Genomic DNA, 18,891 nt, shown 5'->3' with positions numbered 1-18,891 from the left:
AAGCCACAGAACATCACATATCGCAAAAGCCTCATTAGAGTTTTTAGAATAAAGTTATTATAAAACACATAGAGGTGTTGTTATGTTTATATAATATGTTTTTTAGTAAGATCAAAAGAATAGATGAAACAAAATCCATTGGTACAGCGCCGGGGATCGAACATACGACGTCAGAGATGAGGGTTTCACATTGAAAACTTCTCATAGTTTTAGTAGAAGTATTTAACTGTATAATATTATAATAAAAAAAAAAACAAATTTAAAAAAAAATAATTATATTACGTTACTTTAAATTCCTACTTAAAAATCTGTTCTTTATAATGTAGACAAATTTACAGAATATTATGAAAATTTACAAAACGTTTCTAATGGAGTAAAAGAAACATTTAAATAATAATATATCGACTAGTCATGGCTTCTCAATACAGAAATGTAATATAAATTCAATATAATCTAGTGAACAATTATTTGGCATAAGTGGTTTTTAATATATTTATTAGACGCAAGTAGGTATGTGCTTTATTTCATTAACCCGCCTTTTCGACCTGGAACTGCATGAATACTAAATTTATCTCATAGTCAACAAGTACTACAACTAATCAAATTCGACTAAGTGGTTTCATGAAGCCGACAAGGAAAGAAATATATTTTTTAATTTATTTCATATTAGAACAAAGACTATTATAGTAAATCAGACTAATGTTTTTATATCGTTATTATGAGCTAATGTTCTTCACGCATACAAATGAGACGCTCTCGGTGGATTGTAGAGACTTTCCATTTCGATCACTGGTGGTTTATTTGCTTCTTCAAGTTCTAGATAATGACTTCGTACCATTATGAGGCAGTAGAGAACTATAACTGTAAAAAACAAATGTTTATATTATATTTCAGTGAGTAGCAGGTTATTCAATTATTGAGTACATATTTGACTTCCATCCTTATAATTTTGTTAATACAACATTCGACTCATACTTTATATATATTTTTTTAACTTTTGATTAAGCTGTTAGATTCAAAAGTTTTTGCTTAATCGCATTTTTTTAACTCTAAAGTAGGATACATATGTAATGTATAGAATTTTATTAAGACCAAGGCGTGGCACAAAAGACGTTGGTCTAAATAATTGAATAAATAAATTTAGCGATTTAAAAAAAAGTTAAGAAATGGCCAGCGGAAGCCATTTGCTAAATTAATTGTACCACGAAATCATGGAATTTACTCAATAGAAAAAAGAGACGTTTTGAAATCTATCAGATTCGTGCTTACCACTCCACTTTAATAATGCAATTGTGACAATAAAGTGCAAGAACACGGTGGACAAGACGACGGTAGCCAGCGCCAATAGAAGTAGAAACAGCCCAGCTTTGAAATAGTCTCGCATATATTTCGTATTTGCCTGAAATGTAAAGTCAAAATCGTTTATTCATATGGATAACACAATGTACACTTATGAACGACAGAAAGAAATTTTTGTTAAATACAATGTTTGTAAGGAGCTGCAACCATAACACCAAGTTCATAATATTTACGCATGTGTAGATAGATTTCTTAGTAACGACTTGAGCATTCGTAGCTACTTATATAATATAAGATTATTAACCATGTAACATAATGTTGGTTGATATATCACTTAGAATATGATCTTTTAGTTGGCTTTTTATTTATAACATAGGAGGGCAACGAGCCTACAGGACAGATGTTACAGCTACTGCATCCCATAATTATTATATTATATTACCCTCTGTATTATTGGGTCCGTTGCCGGCCTTTGGGATTTTTATATAGAACAGGGGGCAAATGGGCAGGAGGCTTACCTGATGTTAAGTGATACCGCTCATGGTCACTCTTAATGCCAGAGGGCTCGCGAGTGCGTTGCCGGCTTCTTAAGCTTAGCTTTCTTTAGGGCAATGATATATTTTATAGGTATAAAAAACGTACCTTATGCAAACCAACGATGAGTAGTAGACTTATTAATAAATTGTATAGAAACACAATTATAAGATAAGCATGTGCAATATATAAGCTGGTAGCCACTTCATGGACATCTTCTGGCTTTTCTACTGTCGTCTCCGTTATTGTATCATTTATAGTATGATCAACGTAACATACAACTTTGTATAGTGATAAAGAAATCAGAGTTAAAGCCAATGTGGAGAACACCTGCAAAAACAGATGAGTTATACATATTTTAATTTAATAAAAATGCATTACTAAATGCATCCTATTCTGTGAACTGTTCGTAAAACTGGCTTCTCCAATTAATTATATACAACGGGGTATAGAAGGCTAGATGTTAAGGTATTCGGCCATGGGCACTTGCTATAAAGTACCCTCTTTCCTTACAAGGAAGGACGAAGGACAACTTTACTTTAGACATCTATACAGTTCAACTCAATTATAAAAATACCGATTATTTAACTAATTTAACGATATAAGGAAAACCGTCAAAGTTACGATTTAGCCCAGGGAGAATTGAATTAAATGTTTACTAGATTGTTAAAGTGGGTTAGTTAGTTAGATAAACGATTCTAAGACCGTTTTAAGATTCAAATCTATTGAAACGGTTTAAGAAAGGGATCCTGATAAATGATTCTAAATATGTAGTATACAAAATATACTTACAGCTGAAACATAACCAATCAAAAATGAGCCTGTTCTCAGTGACACACAACACAAACATTTCTTAAAAGTCGGCAGCATAAACCCCATTTTACACTATTAGACGTCTATGACTCGTCGAGCATAGTTCACATAACCTATTTGTGTGCATTATCAAGGTATCGTTATCAGGATATGATAAGCCTCGAACATATTTTTCGTAGGATATTTTTATCGATTGACTGTTATGACTTGCAATGGAATTATTATTATTTTTTAGAACCGGTATTTTTATTCGAGCTTTCGAACCAAAAATAAATATAGTTAATATTACACTTCCAAAATAAAGTAGAAAAAAAATTAAGTACAAATTTTACTTTGCACTTGTACCTATTAATAAAAAATATATTTCAAATAAAATACTTAAGCAAGGTTACCCAAAAGGGGCTTAACAACGTGAGTATTTAAATTGATCATCGCCATTAATTACTTTGAAAAATATATTTTACCATCAAAATAAATTAACATTATAATAAGCAGCGTTGGTCATTTGAACCCCCTTTGGAACCCTTATCTGGGCCACTAACCCTCTACAATTCCAACGCAAATCACCCACGAAAAAAATATAGAGCAATAAACTTACACCAAAATTCAAGTTAATTTTCGTTATTTTGTCCACAGTACATTGCGTACAAAGTCAAATTAGTTAAAATCAAAGCAAATTTATTAAAAAGTTACCCTCAATCACGTATTTTGTAGGAGCCCTCTTCAAACTCTTTGTCTTCAGCTAAAGTATAATAATAGCTATAGACTATTATAAAGAAGTAGAATTCTATAACTGAAATAAAAAAAGCGTTTAACGTAGCAAATTTGATATTTCCCTAAACTTTATAGAATTAATAACAAGTTTACTTGTTTACCTATATGACTAAAGTTATTTTGAGTTTGAGTTTAAGTTTAAAATCAAGGATCACCTAATTATATACTTAAATATTAAATTATAAACATTGTGTGGACCCCATGCCCCATAATATGTTATTTCACAAATAATAATTGTTATAATTAACTCACCAACGAAAAACATAATTCCTAAATACCAGCCAATGAGAGGTTTGTTCGTGAAGCATACAACAGGTAAGAACACAACTTCGGATACCCAAGTTATAATACGGCATATTAAATATTGCTTTAAACAACACAAGTCACCCTGAAATTGTAAAGCATTTAAAGGTGGGCGGGTATAATGTCGCCCACCATATTGCAATAGGATTGCTTCAGTCTACTTTCATAGAATACTATCAGACCAGACAGAGTTAAGTTGTACATAAAACTTATTTATAAAGTTGAACATACAACCTATCTGTTCTAAAACGAAGTAATACGTTCTAACACAATATAAGATATAAGAATAATATTGCACCCAAAAGGTGCTTAACTAAATCGTTTTTTTTAAATTAATCATCACCATTACTTAATAGATTACTTTGAACTATAAGTTGTCAGAGTTGGTCATTTGAATCCCCTTTGGAGCCCTCTATCTGGGGCACTAACCGCCCACCCACTAGGTTTCATAATATAGAACAGTAAACTTACACCAAAATTCAATATTTATCATCATTCATATCAATACAATATTTCAAATTCAATAAAACATTAGACTTGAGACACTTGCTCAGAATAAAGAGTTAAAGTATTATGTATAAAAATGTTTTTGTTTGTAGCTGTTTTTCAGTCAGGGATTATGTTGTATTTCAATTGTGATTTTTTTTAAAAAGTAAAACAGTTTTTAAACCTATATCTTATACTCAATAGTCAATACACATCAAAAACTTACGGTAAAAGATCCTACACCCAAATGTATAGTAAACACCATCAATACAAATTCCGTAAGCAACAAAATTACGAAAGAAAAGTACATTGTGTAGTATGCAGTAATTTCTATGTCAACGAATATTGGCCTAATTGGAAATGGTTTCCCTACAACCAGCTCTAATAATGCAGTCATGAAGAAAAGCACGCAGAAAACAGAGCGAACCTGAAATTTAATTCAAAAGTAATAATAATAATACAGTGGTTTAACTCTATATGGGTCCTGCCCTCGGATCGAATCCGTGTGACACATGCACACGATTTTTGGGTATAAGACATGGTGGTTTCCTCATGATGTTTGCCTGCGTGGACGTGCTTATTGCGCGCATAGAATAGTATATTTCATTACAAGTGCGGGAAAGGCAAAGAAAAAGCACGAGTGTGTAACAGCCCACATCCCGAACGCTATACGTGCCTGCAATACGCCACTTTTTGAGCAACTGTATTAAAAATACTATTCCATTCGTATACAGCCGTGTTACAAACGCACGCACTCATTTCTCTCAAATTCAAAAGTATGGTTCATTATTTTCGGTTTTATTTATAGACGCACTATAATCCTTAATAAACGCTGTGATGCATGGCACCGCAACTGCAGATCTATAATATTTTTTCCCGACATGGTCACTAATAGATGAAGCCATTTGTAAACAAATATTTTTGATTAGGCGTTCGTTGGATGTATGGATCGTATTAAATTGTACGAGATATAAAATACTAACCATTGTCAAGAAATATGTAAGAATGCAGCCAATTTTTAAGGGATAAAGAAGTAAAAATTTCTTAACTGTTGGAAGTACTATTTCCACGTTGAGACACATCACTGAAAAGCAAAGTGAATTAGATATAATATATTTACGGAAAGATATAATTGTAATTTGTTATTAAATAATTATAAAAAACTAGTATAGATGGCAGTTCAATTTTGAGTAACAAATCAATTGTATTCGATTCGATGGAATCTGATCTGGAGCGAGGAAGAAAAACGTAAGCCTCCACAGATATTCTGGCCCGGAAGTCTGCACGTAGCTCAGAACTCGGAGATATTCTGTTCAAGGCGGCTTGTCAGTCATTTTTCTTGTGGGCCTCTTTTATTCAGGTTGAATACACTTATTCAGTATAACAACGTAACGTTATACAAGTTTTTATTGCTTTTGAACCTCGGTTCTGTAGGTATGTTTGCCGAGACCTAAACTGACCGTTTTATGCCGATCATGTTTCTTGATGTTAGGCATAGCACCAATGATATCTTGAATGTGTTAATCACAAAGAACTACCGTTGGTATGCTCTCCTAGGATTGTTTTGTTTACTAACCAAGTCTACCAAAGCAACTAAGAAGGAATTGTTATGGTAACTAAAACTACATATGGATAAAAAAGTATTTTTATATTTCACTCTCGACTCCGGTGAGTTCAGTACAGTATATTATGTTCAGTTTGTTTTAGAACTCCGCTTGTTACGGCCGAGCAAGAACGGGGTATGAACAAATTTATTAAATGTGTGATGTATATGTCGATGTTAATTATGAAATATATAATATGTTCTTACTTCTCACCTCTAACGCTCTTATTTATGGATTATACATAATTTGCTATAAAATCGTTCAGATATGTTTATATTTGCAAAATATTATAAAAATCGAAATGTCATAGAGTTGTTGACATGAACTGATATGCCACATCTGATCTAGTGGCGCCGTCTAGGACGGCTCATAGATCTACAATACTGAAAATTATAAAATTGCGCAATGATTGGACAGAATTTTGAGAAAGCATAATTTTTATTTTGCAATATGTATTATTTGTACTGTGTAACAGGTTTTATTTTTTTCCCTTTATCAACAAAATCACTAGCATGGCTGCAGCTATAACGTCGTCACACGTTTCTCTCATGAAATTATTATCTAAATATTATTGAACGAACTGAGGGGCAGTGGTGAATCCAAAAAAAAAACAAAATTAAATTAATACAATAATTAATAACTTAACTAAATATGCAATTAAGTGAGTCCAATATTAGGTGCACGACAATTATCTATATTACATATATACTTTATACTACTTGAGAATTGACCGGCCTGATGTAAAGTATCCGTTCAAAGATCCTGATATATGTAGTCCAACTCCTTTTATTGCGGTGTTGCGTCTGAGGGGTACTGGTATTGGTTAAGCGGGGCAAAGACAGTGCGATGGATATGTAACAAACGTTTGGATTCAAAGAGGGGATTCAATATTATTGTACACGTATGGGCCGCCTAACTTTGGTATAACCTCGATGCTAGGTACGTCGACGATTTACAATGTACCTACTTGAGGTACAATAATACCTAATTTAGTTTATAGCCTCGAAATTTCAAATACTAAAATACTATTTTTACTCGAACATCACTTTTTAAATGACATGTAAAAAATTTTAGGAGTTATAAAAATCGTTAAGCTCTAAACGTTTACTTAAGATATAAAGCTAGTTCTAATATATCAATTTTTATGTTTTTATGTTATATAATGCATATACATGCAGTGAAATTGGCTGAGTTCCTTTGAATATTGAAAAACATCTAGGCGGATATACGCGGGATTTAATGTCAGCATATTATCTTATTGCATGAGAATTAAAATATCCTTCACGAAATAGGAAATTGAAATTGATAACCAAAATACGCGTATTTGCGGTGTGATAAGATACGGTGTGAATGATATCAGTTGAAATTGTATGGAGACAGATGTCGAACGCAATTGTTTATAGTAAACATGCTTTAAATGTGAAATATGAATCGATTGGCTTGCATAGTGAAAGTTATACGAAAAATGATGGACTCTGTTATAAGGTACGCGATTAGACTGCTGACAATAATCTTAATGTTAAGAGTACAAAATCTTTGTAGTTTTTTATTAGTGCACTAACAAGTAAATTAAAATATATATATATATATATATATGTTTGTATGATACTTTTCATAAGCTGTGGATAATCATATAAATACAAGATACAGTACGCTTTACGCGCGTTGTGAAGAACTTTTCTACTTTTTGTTTGTTACTTATTTATACGGATAACATAATATTTAGGATTGATTGGGCCCATTGTATTAAAAGAAGCAAAATTAAATTTTTTTCCACACCCCATAATTTTTGTTCGTCCGTCAATTATCATTAAAAAAATGTTTTGGGGGATGACATGGAGTTTTCTTAGCATTTGAAGATTTTTGGGTAAAATATTAGATGAGAAGTTATTTCAAATCGCCTGAAAAATCTAAAATTTGTTTTCGTAATTCAATATCGCTTGATTGATGATGATAATGGGATTTAAATGTTTATTATATATTAACTTAAGAAAATAATAACATTTAACAAAGGTTTACTGATTTAAATAAATAAAACAATCCCAATCATCGTTTTTACTCTATGTATGTTTCTTTAGACGTTGTACTATGGAAATTAGTCAAACACCAACTCTACCAATTCGGTTGCTGACATCATGTCGTGATTACTAAAGATAATATCAGCAATCGGTCTAATTTTATTAGTTAGAAGTTATAGATTCTACTTTAACCAGTAAATAATTATATTTGCACTTGTTTGTTGTACTTTTATAAATCTATATAAATTGGGGACGCTGGACGCCATAAAGGGTAGTTATCGCAGCTAGGCACCCCCCTAAAATGGGTGCCCCATTTTTATTGGGTGCCTTGTGGGAAGGGTACACTTTATTTTTTAATAGTTGGAGGGCGTATATCTCAGGGAAGACCCTACTGGGAGCAGATTATAGTGATGATATTTCGGCAGGAATTGAACCTTGATTAAACACCTTTGGGGCCATCGAAGTATGACGTAACTCCTCCCCGATCCTGTTGTCAGCAAAAGGAAGCAAAGCTCTCAAAAATAATAGTACATAAACGTACTAATTATTTGTATTTTCCTCGAAGCATAAGAAGCATTTTTTCTTTTAAGCGTAGTCAAGTTGTGGGTTATTTGTGTAAAGAGTTACTGTTGACGTAAGCACAAAATAAGAAAATCAAAGAACCTGCCCCCCGTCCCTTGTGCTTACGTAAAAATATTTCTGCATATTATGCATTTTATTGGCGAATTTAACGCTCTCAACAGATGAAAGGTTCATTTAGAGTTCATCACCTTTGAGGGGTAAATGACCGTGATTGTCGTCTCGCCTGTATTTGTGCAATGTTCGAATTGTATAACATTTCTGGTTTATTATAATCATTCAGAAATTATATCAGCTTATCAGTGGGTTATATAGTATTAAAACGACATGGGATTAATTTATCGAACATTTTTTATTGAACTCTTATATGAAATAGAAATCATTTTTTGTTTACATGATACACAGTTAACTAATTATTTCAATGTTTATTACAAAAAATATACATTCTAAGTTCAGATCTATTACATAATATATTATATACAATGAGCTATTAATATTGAATAAAAAAATACTGTTAGCCTAACTAGGAACACAGTAAAACCTGCGTTCCTCCGACATATACCCATCGCCCAGGTGCCAGATATGGCGAACTTCACTCAATTCAAAACATCCCCACGTCATACATTACCAGTTCCATCCACAATTCACCCACAAGGTGAGAGAGAGAGAGAGAAGAGAGATTAACCTAATCACCCAATTAATTATAGGGCTTTATACATTTATAATTTACAATAATATTTAACTTATTTATGCCACTGAACTCTTCTATATGGTTTGACCCATGGTTTAGATTCACAAACCATCCCGCCAGATGACGTAGTTGGTATAGATAGTGCAATCCATGAAGACGCGCCCCACTATCACCGTTTACAGTATATGTGTACAAGCTTCCGTCAATGTGTTGGGTGTTATCGGTACACACGCACCCTACAATGCTCTGCTCACGGTTCGCAACTGACGCTCCCCGCAAATTCCCCGCACCCCGCGATCCCCTCAACCAAAAATTGGTGGGGCGCGTCTTTGTGAATTGCACAATCTATATCTAGGTAATTCTATCTAATTAGCAAATAAACAGCTGGTATATATATATATATATATATATATATATATATATATATAGTCGAGAATTTTTGTATGTAAAACATATGTACAGTCTGTGGGATCTGCTACTTTTATATTTTTTTTCTTCCCACTCTCACTGTAGTTTTGTAAATTTTTAACCACAATTTATTTATCTTTCAGGGTTTTGCGGTTAAATAACTGCAATTGGCCGGAACTAAGTAGGTACTGTGGTTGCTGTAAGCTCTCTACTGGAATCTACATTCGTTTAATTTTAAGTCTGGTATGTATTCTTAAAATTAATCCTTCTTTAATATATTATAATTATGACTCAAACGTTTCTTATAACTTTTAATGTATTAAAAATTAAAGACAATAAAATTAAAAAAAAATCTGCTATTTGTGTGGACAGTTTAGCCCCATCCCACCTCCTCCGGACAAGCAAAAAATCTGAGGGGGGAGGTGCAAAACTGGCCAACTATAATAAACGGCTTGAATATCTATTATGTATATCTATCTATATCTTAAATGTCTTTTCTCCAAATTCGGGTCGATTAGCACGTGAACCACACGTGCTAATTGATACTTAGACTAAGTACATGCTACATAAAAACGTATATTGTAGCAGCTTACTGTCTTTGAGTCTTACTGCAAGCCATGTGAGAGAGTGAATCACTGAACATCAGGATAGCCTCTTTAGGTTTACAGACATAATAGTCATAATAGACAAATACTGACATGAGAATTTATGACGTCGTGACTCGTGGGTCATTGAAGCGCTCCCATGACTTGTAATTGGTTTGTCCTCTGTTACATTTAAAAAAAAACTTACCAATGTGTGAGTATTCTAGGAATACAATGTCAAGAAATACAAAGAAATTGGGGCATCTTTGGATATACTATTTTCACTCTCTATTTGAAAACTTAGCATTGCAGAAAGGTGTTTTAAAATATATTTATTTAATTGCAGATTTTAGTGATTATCCTAATTGTAGTCAATTCGTATGGCCTTACGAAATTATTTACCACAGCCTCTGCCCTAGATGGCGTAACGGTGACAGTTATTGGTGATCGTTTTAACAAAACAATCACTGAAGAAGACCTTTTTGTGGTCCAAAATATAGTTTTGGCGTTAAAGATCTATCTAATCATATGGATTATCTTGAAGTTCATATATATTTTTACCATTTTGGCGGGATTTTACGCTATCTTTTTCGTAAGTATCTTTATCAATACAGTTAGTATCTTTTGCTGGCCTATTTGTGAGATTTAACCTTGAGGTCTGGCGTTTATATCCTAGATAAACTGTTTCTTGCTGCTTTGCACAGTTATTAACTTTTCAGAACAAAGACAGCCGAGTATGAGATGCAAGTCGCAGTCAACTAGCTTAATTAGCCGTTCAATTAACGTCCTGAAAGATATTCAGCCGCAGACTTTGTTACAACATTTAAAAAACTGGCCAATGCAGTTGGCTGCGACATGAAAACTTATGCAAACGTTAAAATAAAAAGATAATAAGACAATTGCAGAATTTCTAGACTACGTAAAATGTGGTGCCAATTACGAAATACGACTTATAGTATATATAATATAGTCGAAATTAGAATCCTAAATGGATGCTAAGTGTTAAAAATAATAATAATCAGAAGCCATCAAATTGTTAAATATCATTAAGAGTCACCTTGATGGCTGGAAGTCTTTCACGGTCTGCTTCAAATGACGCTTTCTTTTGCGAAAAAGCGAACTATGGGTGTCTTCACTGGATTTGTTTAAATAAAGAGTATACTCATGTAAAGGACGGCAACATGCCCCCTAAAGTAGGTTTCTATGGGCGATGACTGACCTTTTTGGGCGTAGGCTTGTTTACCAACAAGTGTTATGCTGAGAAAAGAAAAAGAACCCTAGACCATTGCAAGCAAAGGACATTAGGTTTTTATGTTAAATAGTGTTAATTGGCGGATTCAAGGAATGTACCTTTAAAGTAAAATTATAATAAAGTAAAATTTCAGAAAAAGCCCAAGGTTTTGAAATTTGTTTTCTACACGATGATACCGAACTGGATTTTTGATATCATAATATTAGTCGGAGCTAAAACCTTTTTAAAACTGCCAGTACAAGTATTATTCTTCATCGGTGTATGTAAGTATAAATTATTTATACTGTATGTAATATTAAAAGAAGCGCATGACGATGTAAATGGTATTGTTTCAGTTCTCAGTGAATTATATTAAGTTAGGTTTCTTAAATTTATAGAAATAAACTTGCGCTCCGACCGGGAATCGAACCCGATACCTATCACCTAGCGGACACTTAATAAATACGTAATGTAATTCACTGGGGACTGAGACGATATCATAGATACACAAGTCGTAAATAACGATGGAAAAAGGTTAGGTTTGTTTAAAGCCAAAAAATTGTACCTTCTTTCATTAATTGCCGATGATGAAAATATGTAGAAAAAAATTTGGAGCCGTTTTAAGCTAGACCCGTGACAAATTTCCCTTTGTCTCTTTCCGTCAAATTAAATATTTATATGATGAAAATAGATGTGCTATAGATAAATTTTGCTAATTAATTTGTTATGAACAAGTGGGTAAATCTATTTTTAGACATATTTTGACCCTTCTACTAATTTTAATTAAATTACATTTATTGTAACTAAGTATACTAATGCATTACATAATAATTTGCAGTTTACAAATCAAGGGCGAAAATAATTGACTCTCCTCCACTCTTTTAGATCGCCAAGTTTTTTGTTTATATGAAAATTGTAAGGAACTGCAACATTTGACATGCCATTGACACTGTATGTAAAATATTGTAACACATCATTATTATGTGTACTAGTAATTATGATGTATTACAAAATGACTGGCGTCAGTCTTATAATAATCTAAAAAAAGAAGTAATAAAAATTACACCCTACTGATTCTCTTTACCATTTTTAGACTAGACTTTCTTCCTTTCAATAGCACCATAATGTGCTCTTATTTCACCATGCCTCCTGCTGATAGAGTTCAATTCTATTATATGAAATAATTAATTTGATTTTAAACTTTACATCTGCGTTAACACAATTTCACACAGATGAAGTAGCATTTTCGATCATCTCCTCATTTTCATTAAAAGAGCGACAAGATTTTGTTCTTAAGAATTTTTTACGTTATAAGGTAACTCTAAAATTATATATATCAGCGTTGCATTTGTTACAGGTTCCGAGTTCTACAACTTGATCGCCATCAATAGTCAATACAGGCAAATGGCGTTCAAATCGCGTATCGTCCCTGAAGAGCCCTTGACCTCTACATTTACTAGTCAGGTGGAAGCGTGGAATCCAAATATACACGGCGGAGCCCATTGCAGGACCTGCGTATGCCCCACATCACCTTACATGGAAATCAGATCTGAAAGAACCACTGTTACCAGCCTCTCATCACCTCAAACTCCTTCGGAATTCTCCGAAGTGATAGATCAACAAACAGAAGACAAAGAGGTGAATTTCAAAGATGGCCCCATTATCTACAACCAAGAACAATTGGAGCCACGTGACGTCCTGTTTTTAAGACGAGATAGAGTTGAGGGAGATATAGATAGTAGAGACTTGAGACATTCGGATGAAGTAAGGCGACCGAGACCGAATTCGCTAGCGCTTTAAGAATTACTTAAATTATTTTTGTAAAAGCAAGACAAGTAATGTTTGAAAAGCATTCTTAAGCGAAATGTTTTCGTTTCGTCTGTGGTTAAAGCCAGTAGGTACTACATTTAAAATAAAACCTCATTTTGGATTTATATCGTGGAAATTGACTATTATTCTCCTTAGTCTATGAATGTAGGATCAAAATAATAATTTGTAAAGAAATTTATTTCGTTGAAATTTAATAGATTCTAGTTAGTAAAATGTCAGATTGTGTTATGATATTTTAATGAATATATAAATTTGTTATTTCATTCTTTTTAATAAAAAATAACGAATAAATGCCTTATGTTTTAAATTATTCGCTCCAGTTCTGAATATTTCCATTAGATTATTACATTGTAAAATAAATTGTAAATAGCAAAATAATAAACGTGTTCGTCGCAAAACATTTGTTTCTTTCTGCTTGCAGCATTTTTGACGGAAATTTAGTCACGTCCAACGCAAAAGAGATTTTATGTAATTACATAATAATAATTTATTTATTCAAGTAGGCATTTATGCAGTAAATATGGTAAATATTGTCTTAGTTTAAAATATCAACAACAAAATATCTTTATTCATCTATGTAAATAAGTACACTTATGAACGTCAAAAAAATTAAATTTATTGTAACTTTACATTTACTACTAGTTCACAAGTCAAGGGCGTAGAGCGGGCAAGGTATCGCTTGACAAATAAGTGTGGCAATGCAACGACAAAATTTTGCCAGCTTTAAAGGTGCAGAGAGACCAAACTTCTTAAATTTCTTTTAATTTTTATTATATTAATTTCTAATTATTACTAAGGGCCGATTCAACCAAACTTCAATTTATACACGAGTAACTACACCAGGAATAATTTATTCCATGATTTTAATCTCGAGTAAGTCCATAATCGTTTCTCCACGTAATCGATAGCTGAACGATAATGAAGCTCGGCAAATAATTGTTCTACAACGGGATACTCTAAGAGCAAACATCGTGTCAACTCGATTTTGCCATGTTATACTTGTCGAAAATCCTTTTGGTTGGAGGAAACACCGTCCTTCATTCACAAGTGATTAAGCCATGGTCAAATATAAATAATTGTTAATATATCGCTATCTGAAGCGTGGGCGAATAATTGATACTGCCCACAATGGATTCATTCAACAACATTGGTCGGGATTGTACATTTATTAAATAAAACCAACCACAAAGATGATTATTGAAACACCGATATGTCAAAGATGCTGCTTTTGCCTGCCTCTTCGAAGAGGTATCATCGCGTTTGGATACTTTAATATTGTAAGTAATATTTTTAAACTTATTATTTGTATCTTAAGCCTGTTAGTTAAATAATTGTACCCTTCGTTTCGCCTTAAAAGGTATTTCGCTCTCTCATAATTAAAAAACAGTGATTATAAGAAATGATCTACCATATATAATGCACGATTCTCAATATAATTATTGCTGATCGTGTCACAGAAAAGGAGGTTTGTCTCAGGTTAACATTACCAAGACTTAATGCAAGTGACACGTACGTACGGCGTACGGCGAAAATGTATGAGTAAGCGTATAACATACGGGAGCAGTGTTGGCGACTCTCATGTCGAGGTCGTAGGTTCCATCCCCGGCAGTGCACCAATGGAGTTTTTTGTGAATGGAGTCTTTCTACGTGCGCATTAAACATGTGCTCGAACGGTGAAGGAAAACATCGTGAGGAAACCGACATGTCTTAGACCCAAAAAGTCGACGGCGTGTGTCAGGCACTGGAGGCTGATCACTTGCCTATTAGATTTAAAAATGATGATGAAACAGATTCAGAAATCTGAGGCCGAGACCTTAAGAGGTTGTAGCGCCACTGATTTATTTTTTTTAACATAGGGGTGTGTGTGCTTAGTCTCGTTTCTGAATCCCACCTTATGTACCAGCGCCCTTACTCTGTAATTGTGCGATAACAAGTAAGTGATCATAAGGACCTATACTATCGCCAAACTCCAAAAAAGTAGATTGTTCCTTACCATTTTTTGACATCATTTCTTAAAGTAGGAAATGAAAAAAATATATGGTGGAGTTGAGTATTTTAGGTATCCTTTTTGAACGATCGATAGGTTTTTTTTTTTTTTTTATAGAACAGGGGGAAAACGGGCAGGAGGCTCACCTGATGTTAAGTGATACCGCCACCCATGGACACCCTCAATGCCAGAGGGCTCGCGAGTGCGTTGCCGGCCTTTTAAGAATTGGTACGCTCTTTTCTTGAAGGACCCTAAATCGAATTGGTTCGGAAATACTTCAGTTGGCAGCTGGTTCCACAGAGTGGTGGTGCGCGGCAAAAACTTAGGTACCTACATGATTTAAATAAATTTGCTCGATAGAAAAAAAACCAAACATTAAGAATGTTTGGCACATTGAATTCATTTTATCACGAATATTTATATAGAACATGATTTTGAAATTTACACGATATATTTTATCGTAAGCCAAGTAATCCATTTTCGAAAAATTAATGTAATGTTTTACATAACTAATTGTTATTACTCTCCAGCTCTCCATTACGCACCGCAGTCCACCCCAATTTTCATATCATAACTTCATTAATTAATTAAGATTAAAGGTGCATATCATAACGTCGGGATCGGTATCTTGCATATACAGAAATATAATACATTGACATAATTAAATAAAACTTACTTGCGGCCTAATCGCTTTCGAAGCGATCTCTTCCAGGCAACCACTCCAGGATAGCTTTAGTGTTATCGGTCTATATATAGCAGCTTTGTTTGGATTCGTTTTAAAGTTCACGACTGTTTCAGCTATGGTCGACTTTAATGACAGGGTTCATGATTTATACTGACCACACCATTCTTCTCATACACGGGACGACGCAAGACTGGGGCGAACCTGCAGCTTATATTGCCAGAATTATGGATATAGTGTTAAGCGTGGTGTTGGTTGTTGGCGGCCATAAGGTAATGCAAATATCGTCTTTTATACTATAATTATTTAATATAACTTTTTTATTATATATATTTAAATTGTATATTTTTAGAACTCTGTCGTGTCATTTATTAATTTCACATAAAAACTATGATTTTGAAAAGTGATATATGAAAAATTAATTTTTGTAGCTTTTTATGTCTGGGCCACAGATTTATGTATCTGTTTCATGATCGTTTGTCAATCTATAGGCACGTAGACGATCAGCCTCCTCTGCTAGTCACACGCTGTCAACTTTTTGGGTCTGAGGCAAGCCGGTTTCCTCACGATGTTTTCCTTCAACGTTCGTGCGAATGTTAAATCCTTACATAGAAAGAAAGTCCATTTGTGGATGGGGTCGAACTTATCACCGAGCCATCATTGCTCGCACAACATACATATATAATTGTTTGATGATTTAATTCAAATATAGTACATTCCGGATTTATATATAGAATTAAATTCAATTAAAGGTATATGCAGATATATTCAATTCTACACACACTGAAGTATTTCCGAATCAATTCGTCTTAGGGTCCTTCGAGAAAAGAGCGTACCAATTCTTAAAAGGCCGGCAACGCACTTGCGTCCCTTCTGGCATTGAGAATGTCCATGGGCGGCGGTATCACTTAACAGCAAGGTAAGCCTCCTGCCCATTTTGTGGCTTGCCCGTCTCATAAAAAAACAAGACACCATCGAAAACGTCGATTTCAGAGACATTTTAATTCTTCAGATTTCTTTGGATACATGTAGCGTCTAAAATCCACTTATACGGAGATTTTTTCAGAATTTGACAGTGTGCCTCAAAGTTTTCTTCTACTACACATCTTTAACATTACTAGCAATATTCGTTATCCAAATATATGCCTTAAGTACAACATTGTACTTCAATTCTGTAATGGAGACAGGGTTGTTTATCATCAGTACAAGTAAGTTTTTTTTTTAATTTTAAGGCAATAGTTATAACTTTATGCCAGTGTCAAGTAAAAAGTCTAACTAGTGAGAAGAAATAAAGAAACATACCAAAGAGAAACAAAGGGATAAGCTAGTTAAAAACATAATATTTACATAAATATTAAATAACATTATAATATAATAAATGATAAAGCAGGAAATTTTAGTCGGAAACGGAACATGTAGTAATTGTAAGGAATTCAGAAGGAGGTGCTGTCATATTCGGAACAAGAAAAGAAAATATAGTCGAGGTCACCAATATCTTCTCCGCATTCATTAATCTATCAAATATTACTGTCAACAATACGACGATTGCATTCGGATGATTTAGTTTTTTGGGCCGATCAAGTATTACGTAAGCACTATCTCCTATAGTGCTTACGTAATACAATTTAATAAAAATAAATTAAATAAAAAAAATTAATACGCCTAGACACTTTTATTTTCTAGAGCTTTGCTTACTTTTGCTGACAAGAGGAGTAGGGTGGGGGGATAATTGAACGGCCCATTTCCCAACGGAACATATCAGCGTTATTTTGATTTATCTGATTTATTTTCAGTTATTCATGTGTACATACTACTGCAAATTAACAGCTTAATAAACAAAATAAACAAGAGAACATCTGAAACAGGATATGAGAATCAGTTGGGTGAATTAGGTGCGAAGCATATTGAAAATAAAAATTGTACCACTGAAACAACTGTACACATTTAATGAAGCAACGGCTAGATTATAAGTACATATATAATTACAACTCTACAGAAACTAAAAACTTAAATCAAATCGCATGTTGCAACCCCCAAAGTCGAAATAAATATTTGAATTTGACACGCGTGAGCGTTGTCTATTCTTTGTACTAAATAAAGAAAATTAAAAATTAATATAGAATTTCATTACATGTTAAATTAAAAAAACTAATTATTAAATTAATCTAAAAATGTAATCTTAACCTAATAAAATAAGAAATACTAAAGATATATGGGAAGAATAAAAGGAAACCAATGAGATTCAAAATATGCAAAACTATTTTATTTAGTGTAGTTTTAATTATGTTTTACAGAATTTATGGAATTTCTTGGTTATTAAAACCACACAGTATCATAGTTGTATATTTTATATTAATAAATAAAAATAAATATATTTTTTTTATAAATACTGTTATTATTTAACCCCTAAGTTTTTAAATCATAACTATAATTTTTTTGCATCATATGTATTATCAACGTCGAAATCAAGGTTCGTTTGATCTCTTTGACTTGAGTATAGTTCGGGCAACGAATATTGACACAAAATCGAGATAATCGTTTATTCAACAAAATAAACTACCAATAACTCCTATGTGATAACTATTTACCTGTAGATATCATACCAAACAATACATACACCGAAAAAGACAACATAACTTTAAACAGTAATATTATATTAAAATATTATATATGTATGTTGTTTGTGATTTCACTACAGATACTAAATTTTTTTAACTCTTAAGAATATATTAAAATACATAGTTTCATTATCGACGCGTACATAATATATTTTACGTTTGTTTATCTCTTATATCCATTGGACGAGTCAAACTACGTCGAATTGATAAGAACATGATGAAAACAAAAACAAAGCATCCAGAAATTCCAGGAACTAAAGTTGAAACGCAATTGGATTTTACGTTTTTAACTGAAGATAAAATACAGAAAAACATTAGCCGATCTTAATAATTTTTTACTTTAAATATTTTGAGTACGTGAAAATCGAAATAGGCTATTTGAAAGTCAAAGTCAAATCATTTGTATTAGGCATATTAAAAAGGCACTATTTAAAGTTACATTACAAGTTA

At 32.9% G+C, this 18,891-nt stretch overlaps 3 protein-coding genes and 1 non-coding gene across 4 annotated transcripts; 2 read left to right on the top strand and 2 right to left on the bottom strand.

Moving 5' to 3' along the window:
• Positions 1 to 535: 535 nt before the first annotated feature.
• On the bottom strand, positions 536 to 2,779 carry LOC110991709. The gene is made up of 4 exons (XM_022257174.2): positions 2,626 to 2,779; positions 1,942 to 2,163; positions 1,270 to 1,399; positions 536 to 861 (listed from the first exon to the last, which is right to left on the bottom strand). Exons 1-4 carry the CDS (start codon positions 2,710 to 2,712, stop codon positions 734 to 736), a joined length of 567 nt encoding a protein of 188 aa, XP_022112866.1. The 5' UTR covers positions 2,713 to 2,779; the 3' UTR covers positions 536 to 733.
• Positions 2,780 to 3,341: 562 nt separating this feature from the next.
• On the bottom strand, positions 3,342 to 5,291 carry LOC123689292. The gene is made up of 4 exons (XM_045628706.1): positions 5,193 to 5,291; positions 4,436 to 4,636; positions 3,673 to 3,808; positions 3,342 to 3,439 (listed from the first exon to the last, which is right to left on the bottom strand). The coding sequence occupies exons 1-4, from the start codon at positions 5,289 to 5,291 to the stop codon at positions 3,342 to 3,344; spliced, it is 534 nt and encodes a 177-aa protein (XP_045484662.1).
• Positions 5,292 to 7,163: 1,872 nt separating this feature from the next.
• On the top strand, positions 7,164 to 13,552 carry LOC110991719. The gene is made up of 5 exons (XM_022257186.2): positions 7,164 to 7,298; positions 9,653 to 9,752; positions 10,440 to 10,685; positions 11,479 to 11,608; positions 12,682 to 13,552. The coding sequence occupies exons 1-5, from the start codon at positions 7,240 to 7,242 to the stop codon at positions 13,122 to 13,124; spliced, it is 978 nt and encodes a 325-aa protein (XP_022112878.1). The 5' UTR covers positions 7,164 to 7,239; the 3' UTR covers positions 13,125 to 13,552.
• A 691-nt stretch (positions 13,553 to 14,243) lies between these two features.
• On the top strand, positions 14,244 to 18,210 carry LOC110991727. The gene is made up of 4 exons (XR_006750291.1): positions 14,244 to 14,431; positions 15,940 to 16,095; positions 16,890 to 17,031; positions 17,617 to 18,210. It is a non-coding gene; the product is annotated as an uncharacterized LOC110991727 (transcript).
• Positions 18,211 to 18,891: the final 681 nt, after the last annotated feature.

The sequence above is a fragment of the Pieris rapae genome, chromosome 6 (genome assembly GCF_905147795.1).
Source record: "Pieris rapae chromosome 6, ilPieRapa1.1, whole genome shotgun sequence".
NCBI lineage: Eukaryota > Metazoa > Arthropoda > Insecta > Lepidoptera > Pieridae > Pieris > Pieris rapae.
Note: the sequence above shows the minus strand (reverse complement) of the source record. Positions and strands in the feature narration are given on the sequence as shown.

Bases quoted from the DNA above. Each gene is read 5' to 3' on its own strand.
- LOC110991709 (XM_022257174.2), bottom strand. From the start codon at position 2,712: ATGGGGTTTATGCTGCCGACTTTTAAGAAATGTTTGTGTTGTGTGTCA. The intron at 2,164-2,625 runs GTAAGTATATTT...CTGTTTTTGCAG, and splicing joins TGATTGGTTATGTTTCAGCT to GTGTTCTCCACATTGGCTTT. The intron at 862-1,269 runs GTAAGCACGAAT...TGTTTTTTACAG, and splicing joins TGCATTATTAAAGTGGAGTG to TTATAGTTCTCTACTGCCTC.
- LOC123689292 (XM_045628706.1), bottom strand. From the start codon at position 5,291: ATGTGTCTCAACGTGGAAATAGTACTTCCAACAGTTAAGAAATTTTTA. The intron at 4,637-5,192 runs GTTAGTATTTTA...ATTAAATTTCAG, and splicing joins TTACATATTTCTTGACAATG to GTTCGCTCTGTTTTCTGCGT. The intron at 3,440-3,672 runs GTGAGTTAATTA...TTTTTATTTCAG, and splicing joins AGGAATTATGTTTTTCGTTG to TTATAGAATTCTACTTCTTT.
- LOC110991719 (XM_022257186.2), top strand. From the start codon at position 7,240: ATGAATCGATTGGCTTGCATAGTGAAAGTTATACGAAAAATGATGGAC. The intron at 7,299-9,652 runs GTACGCGATTAG...TTTATCTTTCAG, and splicing joins ATGATGGACTCTGTTATAAG to GGTTTTGCGGTTAAATAACT. The intron at 10,686-11,478 runs GTAAGTATCTTT...GTAAAATTTCAG, and splicing joins GATTTTACGCTATCTTTTTC to AAAAAGCCCAAGGTTTTGAA.